The following is an 18,917-nucleotide window of genomic DNA, read 5'->3' as shown; positions in this document are numbered from 1 at the left end:
TTCATCATTGTTTGAGATCCAGCCCACTACGGTGGTGTCATCAGCAAACTTGAAAATCGAATTGGAGGGGAATTTGGCCACACAGTCATAGATGTAGAAGGAGTATAGTCGGGGGCTGAGGACACAGCCTTGTGGATGATCGTGGAGGAGGTTTTGTTGCCTATCCTTACTGATTGTGGTCTGTGAGTTAGGAAGTTCAGGATCCAGTCGCAGAGGTGCCGAGCCCCAGGCCACAGAGTTTGGAGATGTGTTTTGTGGGAATAACAGTGTTGAAGGCTGAGCTGTAGCCAATAAATAGGAGTCTGACATAGGTGTCCTTGTTATCTAGGAGTTCCAGGGTTGAGTGCAGGGCCAGGGAGATGGCGTCTGCTGTGGACCTGTTGCAGCAATAAGCAAACTGTGGTGGATCCAGGCAGTCCGGGAGGCTGGAGTTCATCCGTGCCATGATTTACCTTTCGAAGCACTTCATAATGATGGGTGTCAGAGCCACCGGCCGATCGTCATTAAGACATGCTGCTAGGTTTGTTTTGGTACCAGGAGGATGGTCGTCATCTTGAAGCAGATAGGGACCAGAGATTGGTGTAAAGAGAGGTTGAAGATGTCTGTGAATACCTCTGCCAGCTGATCTGCACAGGATCTGAGTGCACATCCGGGTACCCCATCCGGGCCAGTCGCTTTCCATGGGTTGACCTTCGAGAAAGCTGCTCTGACATCTGTAATGGTGACCCCAGATACAGGTTCATCCAGGGCTTCCAGGATGGAGGGCATGCTCTTACTGACCTGTTGCTCAAAACAGACGTAGAATGCATTGAGCTCATCAGGGAGGGGTGCGTTGGAGCCGGTGATTTTGCATGCCTTCATCTTATAGCCCGTGATGTCTTGCGGACCTTGTCATAGTCAGCGGGAGTCTGTGTAGCTAGCCTGGGACTCTAGCTTGGTCTGGGACTGTCTTTTGGCATCTTTGATGGATCTCCTTAGATCTTATCTGGCTTTCTTGTACAGGTCAGGGTCGCCTGACTTGAACGCCTCAGACCTGGACTTCAGCAAGCAGTGGATATCCCTGCTCATCCATGGTTTCCAGTTGGGAAATACGCAGATTTGTTTCAAGGGGAGAGAGATGAGAGTTCCCATGACCAGGAAGCTATTGTTCAAATCTCTTCCAAGAAAACTAGCTTAAATAAACGCAGACCACACGAGTACCTATCAGAAAGTAACTTTATTCACTTATTTAGCGGAAAGATAGGTTTAAAAAATTCAGTACAAAATTCATAAACTCTTCTCAAAGCAAATGAGAGAGGCGCACAAGTGTTTGGAGTGTCAGCATCAGAATAAATATCTGGAGAGTAAATGATTAGAGCTACACACCACACTCAAACTTTGTACACTGTACTCAAGAGTAGGCACAGCACGGGGTTAGATACAGAGTAAAGCTCCCTCTACACTGTCCCCATCAAACACTCCCAGGACAGGCACAGCACGGGGTTAGATACAGAGTAAAGCTCCCTCGACACTGTCCCCATCAAACACTCCCAGGACAGGTACAGCACGGGGTTAGATACAGAGTAAATCTCCCTCTATACTGTCCCCATCAAACACTCCCAGGACAGGTACAGCACGGGGTTAGATACAAAGTAAATCTCCCTCTACACTGTCCCCATCAAACACTTCCAGGACAGGTACAGCACGGGGTTAGATACAGAGTAAATCTCCCTCTACACTGTCCCCATCAAACACTCCCAGGACAGGTACAGCACAGGGTTAGATACAGAGTAAATCTCCCTCTACACTGTCCCCATCAAACACTCCCAGGACAGGTACAGCACAGGGTTAGATACAGAGTAAAGCTCCCTCTATACTGTCCCCATCAAACACTCCCACGACAGGTACAGCACGGGGTTAGATACAAAGTAAATCTCCCTCTACACTGTCCCCATCAAACACTTCCAGGACAGGTACAGCACGGGGTTAGATACAGAGTAAATCTCCCTCTACACTGTCCCCATCAAACACTCCCAGGACAGGTACAGCACAGGGTTAGATACAGAGTAAATCTCCCTCTACACTGTCCCCATCAAACACTCCCAGGACAGGTACAGCACGGGGTTAGATACAGAGTAAAGCTCCCTCTACACTGTCCCCATCAAACACTCCCAGGACAGGTACAGCACGGGGTTAGATACAGAGTAAAACTCCCTGTACATTGATCCTGGCTTTACACAATGATACAATTTATACAGTTACTTAAAAAAGTTGATACAGGCCACAGAGGTAAAAGAGACACTAATTTTGAGCACTGCTCATCCCATCATTTCCCCAGCTGTATTAAAAAACATTCACATGGACGAGTCAGGGGTATATCTCACTCGCAGGGGCTGCGGGGTGAGGAACGAAATGGGTGGGAGGGAAGGGGGAAGAGAGGAAATGAGGGTGGGGTGGGGGAAGAGAGCAATGAAATGGGAGGGGGGAGAGGAAGTGGGGGTGTGGTGTTGTCCGTACACGGATCCGTAGTTTATCTCTGGCTGTGTTTGCGAGCGTCAGACAACAAACGACGATTTCTGTTTGAAATCACCCTGATGGAGAGAGAGAGAGAGAGAGAGAGAGCGCAGAGGTCAGAGGTTAAAGTGACGAACAGAGAATCCAAACCGAGATTACATCCCAGTTCATTGAGTATCACTCCCCCTCCTGCCGCCCCCCCCCCCCCCCTCCACCCGCTACCCTGTCCCAACACTGATATCCCCATAAAACCAGCCCACCCCTCACTTCACAGACATTACCCCCATCCCCACAAAAAGCCCCAGTCAGCAGTGAACGCCAGATCCCTCCCCCCCCAGGGGACCCAGACCTCCCAAACAGTGCAAGCCCCCCCCACACGGGACCGCGGCCGTCCATGGACTATGTGTAATCGGTGGACTTACATCATCCATTTCATCAGGTGGAGGTTGGCTGTAGATCACTTTGGGCTTGTTGCTGAAATGAGAGAGTGTAAAAATTAATATACAGGAGAGAGGGAGGGGGGTAGGGGGCGACAGAGAGAGAGAGAGGGAGGGAGGGGTGTAGGGGGCGACAGAGAGAGAGGGAGGGGTGTAGGGGGCGACAGAGAGAGAGGGAGGGGTGTAGGGGGCGACAGAGAGAGAGAGAGGGAGGGTGGGGTGTAGGGGGTTAGAGAGAGAGAGAGACAGAGGGGTGTAGGGGGCGACAGAGAGAGAGAGAGAGAGGGAGGGGTGTAGGGGGATACAGAGAGAGAGAGAGGGAGGGGTGTAGGGCGATACAGAGAGAGAGAGAGAGAGAGGGAGGAAAGGGTGTAGGGGGATACAGAGAGAGAGAGAGAGGGAGGGAGGAGTGTAGGGAGTTAGAGAGAGAGAGACAGAGGGAGGGTGTAGGGGGGTTAGAGAGAGAGAGAGAGAGAGGGAAGGAGGGGTGTAGGGAGTTAGAGAGAGAGAGAGGGAGGGTGTAGGGGGTTACAGAGAGTGAGAGAGGGAGGGTTGTAGGGGGTTACAGAGAGAGAGAGGGAGGGAGGGAGGGGTGTAGGGGGATACAGAGAGAGAGAGAGAGAGGGAGGGGTGTAGGGGGATACAGAGCGAGAGAGAGAGGAGGAGGGGTGTAGGGGGATACAGAGAGAGAGAGAGGGAGGGAGGGGTGTAGGGGGATACAGAGGGAGACAGAGAGAGGGAGGGGTGTAGGGGGATACAGAGAGAGAGAGAGGGAGGGGTGTAGGGGGTTACAGAGAGAGAGAGAGAGAGAGAGGGGGAGGGAGGGGTGTAGGGGGCGACAGAGAGAGAGAGAGAGGGAGGGGTGTAGGGGGTTACAGAGAGAGAGAGAGAGAGGAAGGGGTGTAGGGGGCTACAGAGAGAGGGAGGGAGGGATGTAGGGGGCTACAGAGAGAGAGAGAGAGGGACGGAGGGATGTAGGGGGCTACAGAGAGAGAGAGAGAGAGAGAGGGAGGGGTGTAGGGGGATACAGAGAGAGAGAGAGAGGGAGGGAGGGGTGTAGGGGGATACAGAGAGAGAGAGGGAGGGAGGGGTGTAGGGGGATACAGAGAGAGAGAGAGAGGGAGGGGTGTAGGGGGATACAGAGAGAGAACGAGAGAGAGAGGGGTGTAGGGGGTTAGAGAGAGAGAGAGAGGGGGGGAGGGAGGGGTGTAGGGGACGACAGAGAGAGGGAGGGGTGTAGGGGGTTACAGAGAGAGAGAGAGAGAGGGAGGGAGGGAGGGGGTTACAGAGAGAGAGAGTGAGAGAGAGAGGGAGGGGTGTAGGGGGTTACAGAGAGAGAGTGTGAGAGAGGGAGGGAGGGGGTTACAGAGAGAGAGAGTGAGAGAGAGAGGGAGGGGTGTAGGGGGCGACAGAGAGAGAGAGAGAGGGAGGGGTGTAGGGGGTTACAGAGAGAGAGAGAGAGAGGGAGGGGTATAGGGGGCGACAGAGAGAGAGAGAGAGAGAGAGGGAGGGGTGTAGGGGGATACAGAGAGAGAGAGAGAGAGGGAGGGAGGGGTGTAGGGGGATACAGAGAGAGAGAGAGAGAGAGGGAGGAAAGGGTGTAGGGGGATACAGAGAGAGAGAGAGAGGGAGGGAGGAGTGTAGGGAGTTAGAGAGAGAGAGACAGAGGGAGGGTGTAGGGGGGTTAGAGAGAGAGAGAGAGAGAGGGAAGGAGGGGTGTAGGGAGTTAGAGAGAGAGAGAGGGAGGGTGTAGGGGGTTACAGAGAGTGAGAGAGGGAGGGTTGTAGGGGGTTACAGAGAGAGAGAGGGAGGGAGGGAGGGGTGTAGGGGGATACAGAGAGAGAGAGAGAGAGGGAGGGGTGTAGGGGGATACAGAGCGAGAGAGAGAGGAGGAGGGGTGTAGGGGGATACAGAGAGAGAGAGAGGGAGGGAGGGGTGTAGGGGGATACAGAGGGAGACAGAGAGAGGGAGGGGTGTAGGGGGATACAGAGAGAGAGAGAGGGAGGGGTGTAGGGGGTTACAGAGAGAGAGAGAGAGAGAGAGGGGGAGGGAGGGGTGTAGGGGGCGACAGAGAGAGAGAGAGAGGGAGGGGTGTAGGGGGTTACAGAGAGAGAGAGAGAGAGGAAGGGGTGTAGGGGGCTACAGAGAGAGGGAGGGAGGGATGTAGGGGGCTACAGAGAGAGAGAGAGAGGGACGGAGGGATGTAGGGGGCTACAGAGAGAGAGAGAGAGAGAGAGGGAGGGGTGTAGGGGGATACAGAGAGAGAGAGAGAGGGAGGGAGGGGTGTAGGGGGATACAGAGAGAGAGAGGGAGGGAGGGGTGTAGGGGGATACAGAGAGAGAGAGAGAGGGAGGGGTGTAGGGGGATACAGAGAGAGAACGAGAGAGAGAGGGGTGTAGGGGGTTAGAGAGAGAGAGGGGGGGAGGGAGGGGTGTAGGGGACGACAGAGAGAGAGAGAGAGGGAGGGGTGTAGGGGGTTACAGAGAGAGAGAGAGAGAGGGAGGGAGGGAGGGGGTTACAGAGAGAGAGAGTGAGAGAGAGAGGGAGGGGTGTAGGGGGTTACAGAGAGAGAGTGTGAGAGAGGGAGGGAGGGGGTTACAGAGAGAGAGAGTGAGAGAGAGAGGGAGGGGTGTAGGGGGCGACAGAGAGAGAGAGAGAGGGAGGGGTGTAGGGGGTTACAGAGAGAGAGAGAGAGAGGGAGGGGTATAGGGGGCGACAGAGAGAGAGAGAGAGAGAGAGGGAGGGGTGTAGGGGGATACAGAGAGAGAGAGAGAGAGGGAGGGAGGGGTGTAGGGGGATACAGAGTGAGATCGAGAGAGAGGGAGGGAGGGGTGTAGGGGGATACAGAGAGAGAGAGAGAGAGGGAGGGGTGTAGGGGGTTACAGAGAGAGAGAGAGAGAGGGGAGGGAGGGGTGTAGGGGGCGACAGAGAGAGAGAGAGAGAGGGAGGGAGGGGGTTACAGAGAGAGAGAGAGAGGGAGGGGTGCAGGGGATTAAAGAGAGAGAGAGAGGGAGGGGTGTAGGGGGCTACAGAGAGAGGGAGGGAGGTGTGTAGGGGGTTACAGAGAGAGAATGGGAGGTGTGTAGGGGGCTACAGAGAGAGAGGGAGGGAGGGGTGTAAGGGGTTACAGAGAGAGAGAGAGAGAGAGGTGTAGGAGGTTACAGAGAGAGAGTGGGAGGGAGAGAGGGAGGGTTGTAGGGGGCTACAGAGAGAGAGAGAGAGGTGTAGGGGATTACAGAGAGAGAGAGAGAGAGGGAGAGAGGGAGAGAGGGAGAGAGGGAGGGGTGTAGGGGGTTACAGAGAGAGAGAGATGTGTTGGGGGTTACAGAGAGAGAGAGAGAGAGGGAGAGGGGGAGGGGTGTAGGGGGCTACAGAGAGAGGGAGGGGTGTAGGGGGTTACAGAGAGAGAGAGAGGGAGGGAGGGGTGTAGGGGGCTACAGAGAGAGGGAGGGAGGGGTGTAGGGGGCTACAGAGAGAGAGAGAGAGAGGGAGGGGTGTAGGGGGCGACAGAGAGAGAGAGAGGGAGGGAGGGGTGTAGGGGGAGGGAGGGGTGTAGGGGACGACAGAGAGAGAGAGGGAGGATGTAGGGGGTTACAGAGAGAGAGTGAGAGGGAGGGGTGCAGAGAGAGGGAGGGGTGTAGGGGGTTACAGAGAGAGAGAGAGGGAGGGTGTCGGGGTTGAGGCCTTTGACAAGGTCCCTCATGGGAGGTTAGTTAGGAAGGTTCAGTCGCTAGGTATACATGGGGAGGTAGTAAATTGGATTAGACACTGGCTCAATGGAAGAAGCCAGAGAGTGGTTGTGGAGGATTGCTTCTCTGAGTGGAGGCCTGTGACTAGTGGTGTGCCGCAGGGATCGGTGTTGGGTCCATTGTTGTTTGTCATCTATATCAATGATCTGGATGATAATGTGGTAAATTGGATCAGCAAGTTTGCTGATGATACAAAGATTGGAGGTGTAGTGGACAGTGAGGAAGGTTTTCAAAGCTTGCAGAGGGATTTGGACCAGCTAGAAAAATGGGCTAAAAAATGGCAAGTGGAATTTAACGCAGACAAGTGTGAGATATTGCACTTTGGAAGGACAAACCAAAGTAGAACGTACAGGGTAAATGGTAGGACTCTGAAGAGTGCAGTTGAACAGAGGGATCTGGGAATACAGGTACAGAATTCCCTAAAAGTGACGTCACAGGTGGATAGGGTCATAAAGAGTGCCTTTGGTACATTGGCCTTTATAAATCGGAGTATCGAGTATAAAAGTTGGAGTGTTATGGTGTGTACAGTTTTGGTCACCTAGTTACAGGAAGGATGTAAATAAGGTTGAAAGAGTGCAGAGAAGGTTTACAAGGATGTTGCCGGGACTTGAGAAGCTGAGTTACAGAGAGAGATTGAATAAGTTGGGACTTTATTCCCTGGAGCGTAGAAGATTGAGGGGAGATTTGATAGAGGTGTATAAGATTTTGATGGGTATAGATAGAGTGAATGCAAGCAGGCTTTTTCCACTGAGGCTAGGGGAGAAAAAAACCAGAGGGCATGGGTTAAGAGTGAAAGGAGAAAAGTTTAAAGGGAATATTAGGGGGGGCTTCTTCACACAGAGAGTGGTGGGAGTGTGGAATGAGCTGCCGGATAAAGTGGTAAATGCTTTTAACATTTAAGAAAAACTTGGACGGGTTCATGGATGAGAGGGGTGTGGAGGGATATGGTCCAAGTGCAGGTCAGTGGGACTAGGCAAAGAATGGTTCGGCACAGACAAGAAGGGCCAAAAGGCCTGTTTCTGAGCTGTAATTTTCTATGGTTCTATGGGTTACAGAGAGAGAGAGAGAGGGAGGAGTGTAGGGGGCAGCAGAGAGAGGGAGGGAGGGTGTAGGGGGTGACAGAGAGAGGAGAGGGGGGGTGTAGGGGGCGACAGAGAGAGGGAGGGAGGGGTGTGGGGGGCTACAGAGGGAGGGAGGGAGGGGTGTCGGGGGCTACAGAGAGAGGCAGGGAGGGGTGTAGGGGTTACAGAGAGAGAGAGGGAGCGAGGGGTGTAGGGGGTTGCAGAGAGAGAGAGAGGGAGGGGTGTAGGGAGTTACAGAGAGAGAGAGAGAGGGGTGTACGGGGTTACAGAGAGAGAGGGAGGGGTGTAGGGGGTTACAGAGAGAAAGAGAGAGGGAGGGAGGGGTGTAGGGGGTTACAGAGCGAGGGAGGGAGGGTTGTCAGGGGCTACAGAAAGGCAGGGAGGGGTGTAGGGTTTACATAAGAACATAAGAAATAGGAGCAGGAGTAGGCCATCTAGCCCCTCGAGCCTGCCCCGCCATTCAATAAGATCATGGCTGATCTGACGTGGATCAGTACCACTTACCCGCCTGATCCCCATAACCCTTAATTCCCTTACCAATCAGGAATCCATCCATCCGCGCTTTAAACATATTCAGCGAGGTAGCCTCCACCACCTCAGTGGGCAGAGAATTCTAGAGATTCACCACCCTCTGGGAGAAGAAGTTCCTCCTCAACTCTGTCTTAAACCGACCCCCCTTTATTTTGAGGCTGTGTCCTCTAGTTTTAACTTCCTTACTAAGTGGAAAGAATCTCTCCGCCTCCACCCTATCCAGCCCCCGCATTATCTTATAAGTCTCCATAAGATCCCCCCTCATCCTTCTAAACTCCAACGAGTACAAACCCAATCTCCTCAGCCTCTCCTCATAATCCAAACCCCTCATCTCCGGTATCAACCTGGTGAACCTTCTCTGCACTCCCTCCAATGCCAATATATCCTTCCTCATATAAGGGGACCAATACTGCACACAGTATTCCAGCTGCGGCCTCACCAATGCCCTGTACAGGTGCATCAAGACATCCCTGCTTTTATATTCTATCCCCCTCGCAATATAGGCCAACATCCCATTTGCCTTCTTGATCACCTGTTGTACCTGCAGACTGGGCTTTTGCGTCTCATGCACAAGGACCCCCAGGTCCCTTTGCACGGTAGCATGTTTTAATTTGTTTCCATTGAGATAGTAATCCCATTTGTTATTATTTCCTCCAAAGTGTATAACCTCGCATTTATCAACGTTATACTCCATTTGCCATATCCTCGCCCACTCACTCAGCCTGTCCAAATCTCTCTGCAGATCTTCTCCGTCCTCCACACGATTCACTTTTCCACTTATCTTTGTGTCGTCTGCAAACTTCGTTACCCTACACTCCGTCCCCTCCTCCAGATCATCTATATAAATGGTAAATAGTTGCGGCCCGAGTACCGATCCCTGCGGCACGCCACTAGTTACCTTCCTCCAACCGGAAAAACACCCATTTATTCTGACTCTTTGCTTCCTGTCGGATAGCCAGTCCCCAATCCACTTTAACACACTACCCCCAACTCCGTGTGCCCTAATCTTCTTCAGCAGCCTTTTATGGGGCACCTTATCAAACGCCTTTTGGAAATCCAAAAACACCGCATCCACCGGTTCTCCTCCATCAACCGCCCTAGTCACATCTTCATAAAAATCCAACATGTTCGTCAAGCACGACTTTCCCCTCATGAATCCATGCTGCGTCTGATTGATCGAACCATTTCTATCCTGATGCCCTGCTATCTCCTCTTTAATAATGGATTCCAGCATTTTCCCTACTACAGACGTTAAGCTGACCGGCCTATAGTTACCCGCCTTTTGTCTCCTTCCTTTTTTAAACAGCGGCGTAACATTAGCCGTTTTCCAATCAACCGGCACTACCCCAGAATGCAACGAGTTTTGATAAATAATCACTAACGCATCCACTATTACCTCTGACATTTCTTTCAATACCCTGGGATGCATTCCATCCGGACCCGGGGACTTGTCCACCTTCAGTCCCATTAGTCTACCCAGCACTGCCTCTCTGGTAACATTAATTGTATTAAGTATTTCTCCTGCTGCCAACCCTCTATCGTTAATATTTGGCAAACTATTTGTGTCCTCCACCGTGAAGACCGACACAAAAAACTTATTTAAAGACTCAGCCATATCCTCATTTCCCACTATTAACTCCCCCCTCTCGTCCTCCAAGGGTCCAACATTCACTCTAGCCACTCTATTCCTTTTTATATATTTATAAAAACTTTTACTATCATTTTTTATATTAATTGCTAGCCTAGCTTCATAGTCTATCCTTCCTTTCTTTATCGCTTTCTTAGTCTCTCTTTGTTGTTTCTTAAATTTTTCCCAATCACTTGTTTCTCCACTATTTCTGGCCACTCTGTACGCAGCTGTTTTTATTTTAATACTCTCCTTTATTTCCTTCGTTATCCACGGCTGGTTCTCCCTTTTCTTACAATCCTTGTTTTTTGCTGGAATATATTTTTGCTGAGAACTGAAAAGGATCTCCTTAAAAATCCTCCACTGTTCCTCAGCTATCCTACCTGCCAGCCTGCTCTCCCAGTCTACCTTAGCCAATTCATCCCTCATCCTATCATATTTCCCTCTGTTCAAACAGAGGACACTGGTTTGGGACCAAACTTTCTCCTCTTCCATCTGAATCAGAAATTCGACCATATTGTGGTCACTAGACCCAAGAGGGTCCTTCACAATAAGATCCTTAATTCTACCTACCTCGTTACACAATACCAGATCCAAAATAGCTCGTTCCCTCGTCGGTTCCGTAACATGCTGTTCAAGGAAACTATCCCGACAGCATTCTAAGAACTCTTCCTCCATTCCACCCTTACCGACTTGAGTCTGCCAGTCAATGTGCATGTTGAAGTCCCCCATGATTATTGCCATTCCGTTTTTACATGCATCCCTTATCTGCTTGTTTATAGCCCTCCCTACCTCAACATTATTATTTGGGGGCCTATATACCACACCTACTAGTGTCTTTCTCCCTCTACTATTCCTCATCTCTACCCATAATGATTCCACGTTTTGTTCCTCAGAGCCTATGTCATCCCTCAGTACTACCCTGATATTATCTCTTATTAATAGCGCGACCCCACCACCTTTTCCTTCCTGTCTATTCTTCCTAAACGCCTGATACCCCTGGATATTCATCTCCCAGTCCTGGTCACCTTTCAGCCACGTTTCTGTTACAGAGAGAGAGAGAGAGAGAGTGAGGGGAGGGAGGGGTGTAGGGGTTAGAGAGAGAGAGAGAGAGAGGGAGAGAGGGAGCGAGGGGTGTAGGGGGTTGCAGAGAGAGAGAGAGAGGAAGGGGTGTAGGGGGTTACAGAGAGAAAGAGAGGGAGGGTTGTAGGGGGTTACAGAGACAGAGAGAGAGGGAGGGGTGTAGGGGGTTACAGAGAGAGAGAGAGAGAGAAAGAGGGAGGGGTGTAGGGGGTTACAGAGAGAGAGGGAGGGGTGTAGGGGGTTACAGAGAGACAGAGAGAGGGGTGTAGGGGTTAGAGAGAGAGGGAGGGAGGGGTGTAGGGGGTTAGAGAGAGAGGGGAGGGAGGGGTGTAGGGGGTTAGAGAGAGAGAGAGAGAGAGAGAAAGAGGGAGGGGTGTAGGGGGTTACAGAGAGAGGGAGGGAGGGGTGTCGGGGATACAAAGAGAGGGAGGGATGTAGGGGGTTACAGAGAGAGAGAGGGGGAGTGAGGGGTGTAGGGGGCTACAGAGAGTGGGAGGGAGGGGTGTCGGGGATACAAAGAGAGGGAGGGGTGTAGGGGGCTACAGCGAGTGGGAGGGAGGGGTGTAGGGGGCTACAGAGAGAGGGAGGCTGTAGGGGGCTAGAGAGAGAGGGCGGTGTATGGGGTTACAGAGAGAGGGAGGGGTGCAGGGGGTTATAAACAGAGGGAGGGGTGTATGGGGTTACAGAGTGAGGGAGGGGTGTATGGGGTTACAGAGTGAGGGAGGGGTGTATGGGGTTACAGAGTGAGGGAGGGGTGTAGGGGGTTACAGAGTGAGGGGGGGGTAGGGGGTTACAGAGTGAGGGAGGGGTGTAGGGGTTACAGAGTGAGGGAGGGGTGTAGGGGGTTACAGAGAAAGACAGTTGGGTCGTACAGAACATTTCACCATTTTAACTTTGAATGCAAAATGGTCTTTCTGACTCATCTACTGATTTCACAATTTATCAGAACCAAGATTAGATATCTGGCTTACCTTGCTTGCTTGCCTGTGAGAGGGAATAGAGAATACAAAATTAGAGAATTTTTTAATAATAACCCAACTTCTCAAAGTGTCAATGGGTAAAGGTGAACCCCACAGGACGATTGCAGGAATGTTCCATCTCATACAAGTGCCAGGCAATGACCGTCTCCAATGAGAGAATCTAACCATCTCCCCTTGACATTCAATGGCATTGCCATCGCTGGATCCCCTACTATCAACATCGTGGGGGTTACCATTGGCCAGACACTGAACTGGACCAGTCAGGGCAGCACGGTGCCACAGTGATTAGCACTGCTGCCTCAATTACAGGGACCCGGGTTCAATCCTTGCCTCGGGTCACTGTCGGTGTGGAGTTTGCACGTTCTCTGTGTCTGCGTGGGTTTCCGCCGGGTGCTCCGGTTTCCTCCCACAGTCCAAAGATGTGCGGGTTAGGTGGATTAGCCATGGGAAATTGTCCCTTGGTGTCCCAAGGTGCGCGGGATGGGGTGATTAGCCATGGTGGGGTTATGGTTAGAGGGGAGCGTCTCGGCCAGATGCTCTTTCGGAGAGTCAGTGCAGACTTGATGGGCCGAATGGTCTCTTTCTGCACTATAGGGATGCTATGGTTCTATATAATAAATGCAGTGGTTACCAGAGCAGGTCAGAGGCTGAGAATCCTGCAGCGAGCAACTCACCTCCTGACTCCCCAAAGCCCATCCACCATCGACAAGGCCCAAGTCAGGAGTCTGATGGAATACTTTCCACTATGACTCTTACCAATTTTTACAGATGCATCATCGAAAGCACCCTTTCTGGATGCATCACAGCTCCTACTCTGACCAAGGTCGCAAGAAACTACAAAGTGTCGTGAATGCAGCCCAGTCCATCACTCAAATCAGCCTCCCATCCATTGACTCTGTCTGCGCTTCCCGCTGCCTTGGAAAAGCAGCCGGTATAATTAAGGACCTCACGCACCCTGGACATTCTCTCTTCCATCTTCTTCCGTCGGGAAAAAGATACAAAGTCTGAGGTCACGTGCTTCTTCACTCAGACTTTTGAATGGTCCTATCACACATTAAGTTGATCTTTCTCTTAACCCTATGTATGTAGTCTCTTAACCCTGGTATGGAGGGTCTTAGCTATGAGGAGAGATTGGGTAAACTGGGGTTGTTCTCCCTGGAAAGGCGGAGAATGAGGGGAGATCTAATAGAGGTGTACAAGATTATGAAGGGGATAGATAGGGTGAACAGTGGGAAGCTTTTTCCCAGATCAGAAGTGACGTTCACGAGGGGTCACGGGCTCAAGCTGAGAGGGGCGAAGTATAACTCAGATATTAGAGGGATGTTTTTTACACAGAGGGTGGTGGGGGCCTGGAATGCGCTGCCAAGTAGGGTGGTGGAGGCAGGCACGCTGACATCGTTTAAGACTTACCTGGATAGTCACATGAGCAGCCTGGGAATGGAGGGATACAAACGATTGGTCTAGTTGGACCAAGGAGCGGCACAGGCTTGGAGGGCCGAAGGGCCTGTTTCCTGTGCTGTACTGTTCTTTGTTCTTTATGTAACTGTAAGACCATATTCTGCACCCTCTCCTTTCCTTCTCCCCTATGTGCTCTATGAACGGTAGGTTTTGTTTGCACAGTACACAGGAAACAATACTTTTCACTGTATCCTATTACATGTGACAATAATAAATCAACTCAATTCACTTGCCAACACTCAAGAAGCTTGACACCATTTGGGACAAAGCAGCCCTGTTTGACTGGCACCCATTCCACCCGAGGGTCAACGGTGAACCAATGCCAGTGTGTCACCCGCACATCCAGGAACTATTATTCGTCGCCACAACCTCACTTAACCAAGAGGATATTTGAGATTCACTTACGTCCAATGTACCCCTTGCGGTAAGCAAACCACAGCCCAATGCCGATGAAGGCCAGGATTAGCAGGGCTACGATGACTCCAGCCACAATGCCACCAACGTTTGTATCGTCTGGAGAGGGAGAGAGAACCAGTTTCAATCAGAGGGGGGGCTGGGTGGGGAAAAAAAAGAGGGAAGAAAAATCTCTCTCAGACTGACAAGCTGTGGCCTGGTCACGTGCACAGCTCCCAGGCTCCAGCACTTACACACTTCCATATGGACAACCGGTGAACTGGTCTTTGGGGTGCCCACCCCATTGCCGGCCTGACAGGCGTACTCCCCACTGTCCGACTTGGACACAGACTTAAAGTTCTGAGGAGGCAGAGAAAACACAGAGAAAGAGAGAGAGGATAAGCATAATCCCCAATTCATCTATCCTCACCTTCCCCCCCAACCCCGACTCCCCCCCCCCTGCATGCCCCCTCCTCCCCCCACACATCCTCTCCTCCCGATCCCCCACTTCACCGCGCACACAATCCCCCCACTTCCCCACCCCCCCACCTCCTCCCCACCCCCCGTCTCCTCTGCACCCACCCTCCTCCTCACCCTACTCCCCCAACCCTACTCCCACCCACTTACCCCCACACCCTGACTCCCATCGCCCCATCTCCCCCCCCCCGCCCCAAACCCCCACTGAGTCCCTCCCACCCACTTCCTCCCGGCCCACCCCCCCGTCTCTCCCCAGTCCCACTGCTCCATGGCAACTTCCACTCACCAGGGTTCCGGCCTTGGGATCGATGGTGTAGGAGGAATTGAGGTAGGCCTGGTTGCTCTTTGGATCCTCGGGCATGAACAGATTGTTCCGGAGCCACTTGTACGTCGAGGGAGGCTGACCCACAGACTCCATACACCGGAGAGTGACTTCACTCCCTGTCGTCACAGAGGTCGGGATGGAAGCGTGAGGGGTGTCTGGGGGGACTGAGAGACGGGGTGGTGTGGATGGCAGGGGAAAGAGAGAGAGAGAGAGGGGGTAAACTGGATGTTATGCAGAGATCGACTGACATCAACTTACACAAGTCAAGAGATGCCATTCAGGCCCACAATCCCTTTCTCATTCCCCCATTCAGCCCTACACTTCATCATTCACGGGATCCAGGGTCCATTACCTATTCCATCAGAAATAAGATCAGGAGGTGGCCATTCGACCCCTTCAACTTGCTCCACCCCCCATTCAGGATCTTCTATCCCTTCAATCAAATCACCCCTCTTCCAAATTCCAGTGGAATCAATCCCAGTCCGTCCAACCTTTCCACATAAAACAGCCCACTCATTCCAGATATCAATCCGGTAAACTTCCCCTGAACCGTCTCCAATACACTTACATCCGTCCTTAAATAAGGGAGCACACAGTATTGGAGATGTGGCCTCACCAACACCCTGCACAACTGAAGTAAGACTTCCTTACTCAACCCCAATCCCATTGTAACCAACCTCAAGCTTACTTATTGCCTGGCCAATTTCCTGCTGCCAATGCAAGTTGATTCTCTTTGATTCAGGCAATCCCTCAGCCTGCAATGTTCAAATCAATATCCTACTTCTATATTCTTTCAAAACAGATAACTTTCCCACTTCCCAACCTGCTGTCTCCTCCACATAATATTCATGCCACACAAGTGCCAAGCAATGACCATCTCCAACAAGAGAGAATCTAACCATCGCCCCTTGACATTCAATGGTGTAACCATCACTGAATCCCCCACTATCAACATCGTGGGGACTACCATTGACCAGAAATTGAGCTGGATTAGCCATATAAATACAGTGGCTACAGAGCAGGTCAGAGGCTGGGAATCCTGCAGTGAGTAACTCACCTCCTGACTCTCCAAAGCTTGTCCACCATCTACAAGGCACAAGTCAGGAGTGTGATGGAATACTCCCCACTTGCCTGGATGAGTGCAGCTCCAACAACTTTCAAGAAGCTCAACACCATCCACGACAAAGCAGCCCCACTTGATTGTTACCCCTTCCACAAACACCGACACCCTCCACCACCGACACTCAGTGGCAGCCGTGTGCACCATCTACAAGATGCACTGAAGGAACTCACCAAGGTTCCTTAGGCAGCACCTTCCAAACCCACAACCACTACCATCTAGAAGGACAAGAGCAGCAGATACCTGGGAACACCAGCACCTGGAGGTTCCCCTCCAAGTCACTCACCATCCTGACTGGGAAATATATCACCGTTCCTTCACTGTCACTGGGTCAAAATCCTGGAACTCCCTCCCTAACAGCACTGCGGGTGTACCTACACCTCAGGGACTGCAGCGGTTCGAGGCAGCAGCTCACCACCAACTTCAAGGGGCAATTAGGGATGGGCAATAAATGCTGACCGAGCCCACATCCCGTGATTAAAAAATAATAAAAATTGCTCCCTCTTCCCTCCCATTTCTTCCAGACACCCTCCTCCCTTACCACCCCCTCAATCCCTCTCCCTCACAACCCCCTCCCCTCCCTCACAAAAACCTCCCCTCCCTCCCCAACCCCCCCCTTTCTCCTCCCTCCCTCCCCCCACCCCCCCTTTCTCCTCCCTCCCTCCCCCCACCCCCTCTTTCTCCCCCCTCCCTCCCCCCACCCCCTCTTTCTCCCCCACTCCATCCCCCCCACCCCCTCTTTCTCCCCCCCTCCCTCCCCCCACCCCCTCTTTCTCCCCCCTCCCTCCACCCCCTCTTTCTCCCCCACTCCCTCCCCCCACCCCCTCTTTCTCCCCCTCCCCCCACCCCCTCTTTCTCCCCCACTCCCTCCCCCCACCCCCTCTTTCTCCCCCCTCCCTCCCCCCACCCCCTCTTTCTCCCCCCTCCCCCTCACTCTCCCCTTCCTCCTCCCCCTCTGCCCCCCCTCCCCCTCCGCCTTTCGCCTCCCCCTTCCCTCCCTCTTTCCCCTCCCCCTCTTTCCCCTACCCCCCTCTTTCCCCTACCCCCCTCTTTCCCCTACCCCCCTCCCTCCCTCTTTCCTCTCCCTCTTTCCCCTACCCCCTCCCTCTCCCACCCTCTTTCCCCTCCTTCCTGCCCGCCTTCTTTCCCCTCCCCCTTTCCCTCCCTCCCTCCCTCTTTCCCCTCCACCTACCCTGGACCACAAGGGTGACTTTCGCTTCCCCAGCGTGAGATCCGCCATCTCCAGTCACCTGACAGAAATAGTTTCCATCGTCAGCGGGAACAGTCTTCTTGAAGTGGAGAGCAAGAGCAGAGAAGTCAACTCGGCCTTTGTAGCTATCTGCAGGAAAGAGAAGAAGGGTCACAGTTCGACGAGCGGGGGTGGGGGCGGAGAGGGGGGGGTGGGGGCGGAGGGGGGGGGTGGGGGTGTGGCACAAACCTGCCGTGGCCCAGAGTGCCCACGTTGCCCAAGAAATGGACTCACCTGTGATCTTTCCGTCGTAATACACATACCAGTTGGAGCCATCCGCTCGGAAGTACTTCCACTCCACACGAGGTAGTCCGAAATCTGCCGAGTACTGGCAGTGGAGATCAGCAGCTGAGGAGGGAGCGGTGGGGGGGAGCGAGAGGGGAGGAGCGAGAGGGGAGGAAGAAGAATTGTTATAAATCCAGAGATGCTCCCCCTGCCGCCACCACCAAACCAACAGTGAGGGAGACTTTAGCCTCAGTCCCCCTCTTTGCTTTACCCTCCCGGAGCCACGGGTCATGCTCGATCAATCGAAGCCAGTATTCCCAACACACACACCCAACACCACATGGTGGCACAGTGGTTAGCACTGCTGTATCAGCACTGGGGACCCGGGTTCAATTCCAGCTTTGGGTCACTGTCTGTGTGGAGTTTGCACGTTCTCCCCGTGTCTGCGTGGGTTTCCTCCGGGTGCTCCGGTTTCCTCCCAAGTCCTAAGGTGTGCGGGTTAGGTTGATTGGCCATGTTAAATTGTCCCTTGGTCAGGGGGACCAGCTCAAGTAAATACGTGGGGTTATTGGGATAGGGCCTGGGTGGGATTGTTGTTAATGCAGACTCAATGAGCTGAATGGCCTCCTTCTGCACTGGAGGGATTCTGCGATTCTATGAACTCTAAAACCAGTGTCTGAGAACAGTGAGCAGCAGAGGTCAGAAACAGGACAGAGACCGAGGTGTCAGAGAGCCATTGATGTTGGAGGTGGTTTAAAGAGTGTTACTTTGTATTTTCATTCACGGGCCGGGCCAGGGGCCCCCTCGCTGGCCCGGGGCCACCCCAGTTTTAGTGTCCCCACCATGGGAGACACAACAAACATTCCAGAGGGGAAGGTGGTGAAGTTACAATCACTAGGGAAGCAGCACTGTGGGGGGGCAGACATGGGGGAGAGGCGGACTTGGGGGGGGGGGGAGCAGACTGGGGAGGGGGGGTGGAGAAGGGGGCAGACCATTTCACATCAGAGAGCTGTGTTACCCCCTGACCAGTCTTGCTGCCTCACCGTCTCAAGCAGCTATTGCTCTGAAGGTCACAAGCATTCCTTCTTACTCCGCAACCGAAACACTCAATAAACGCCGTCATGCTTACCTGCCCCCTCCTTCACAGACACTTGTGGAGTATCAGTGGTCACTGAGAAAGACTCTGTCACCAAGACTGTGGGAAAAAAAAATCACGTTAGAAAGATGGGAAGATACAGGACTCTCAGTAATCTGTACACTGACTGGTGTCTCTCAGTCCCTCTCTCTCAGGGAGATATCTGTACACTGACTGGTGTCTCAGTCCCTCTCTCACAGGGAGATATCTGTACACTGACTGGTGTCTCTCAGTCCCTCTCTCTCAGTGAGATATCTGTACACTGACTGGTGTCTCTCAGTCCCTCTCTCTCAGGGAGATATCTGTACACTGACTGGTGTCTCTCAATCCCTCTCTCTCAGGGAGATATCTGTACACTGACTGGTGTCTCTCTGTCCCTCTCTCTCAGGGAGATATCTGTACACTGACTGGTGTCTCTCAGTCCCTCTCTCTCAGGGAGATATCTGTACACTGACTGGTGTCTCTCTGTCCCTCTCTCTCAGGGAGATATCTGTACACTGACTGGTGTCTCTCAGTCCCTCTCTCTCAGGGAGATAACTGTACACTGACTGGT

The 18,917-nt window shown here is 52.7% G+C and overlaps 1 protein-coding gene across 2 annotated transcripts in view; it reads right to left on the bottom strand.

Moving 5' to 3' along the window:
• Positions 1 to 1,201: 1,201 nt before the first annotated feature.
• Positions 1,202 to 18,917, bottom strand: part of LOC144487578 (junctional adhesion molecule A-like) — a 32,998-nt gene continuing 15,282 nt past the window's right edge. Inside the window, exons 2-10 of one of the 2 annotated variants that reach the window (XR_013496431.1) lie at positions 18,359 to 18,424; positions 17,239 to 17,352; positions 16,948 to 17,094; positions 14,597 to 14,799; positions 14,088 to 14,193; positions 13,842 to 13,953; positions 2,916 to 2,967; positions 2,062 to 2,570; positions 1,202 to 1,510 (exon numbers count right to left, since the gene is read on the bottom strand). Coding sequence is in view for 1 of the 2 variants with exons in the window: in XM_078205662.1 (XP_078061788.1) it covers positions 2,535 to 2,570; positions 2,916 to 2,967; positions 13,842 to 13,953; positions 14,088 to 14,193; positions 14,597 to 14,799; positions 16,948 to 17,094; positions 17,239 to 17,352; positions 18,359 to 18,424 (836 nt within the window). In the remaining variant the exon portion in view is untranslated. Of the gene's footprint in view, positions 2,571 to 2,915; positions 2,968 to 13,841; positions 13,954 to 14,087; positions 14,194 to 14,596; positions 14,800 to 16,947; positions 17,095 to 17,238; positions 17,353 to 18,358; positions 18,425 to 18,917 lie in introns of both variants that reach the window. The other variant, XM_078205662.1, reaches the window with a different exon arrangement.

The sequence above is a fragment of the Mustelus asterias genome, unplaced genomic scaffold (assembly GCF_964213995.1).
Source record: "Mustelus asterias unplaced genomic scaffold, sMusAst1.hap1.1 HAP1_SCAFFOLD_891, whole genome shotgun sequence".
Classification (NCBI taxonomy): domain Eukaryota; kingdom Metazoa; phylum Chordata; class Chondrichthyes; order Carcharhiniformes; family Triakidae; genus Mustelus; species Mustelus asterias.
The sequence above is the reverse complement of the archived record's forward strand: the minus strand, read 5'-3'. Positions and strand labels throughout refer to the sequence as shown.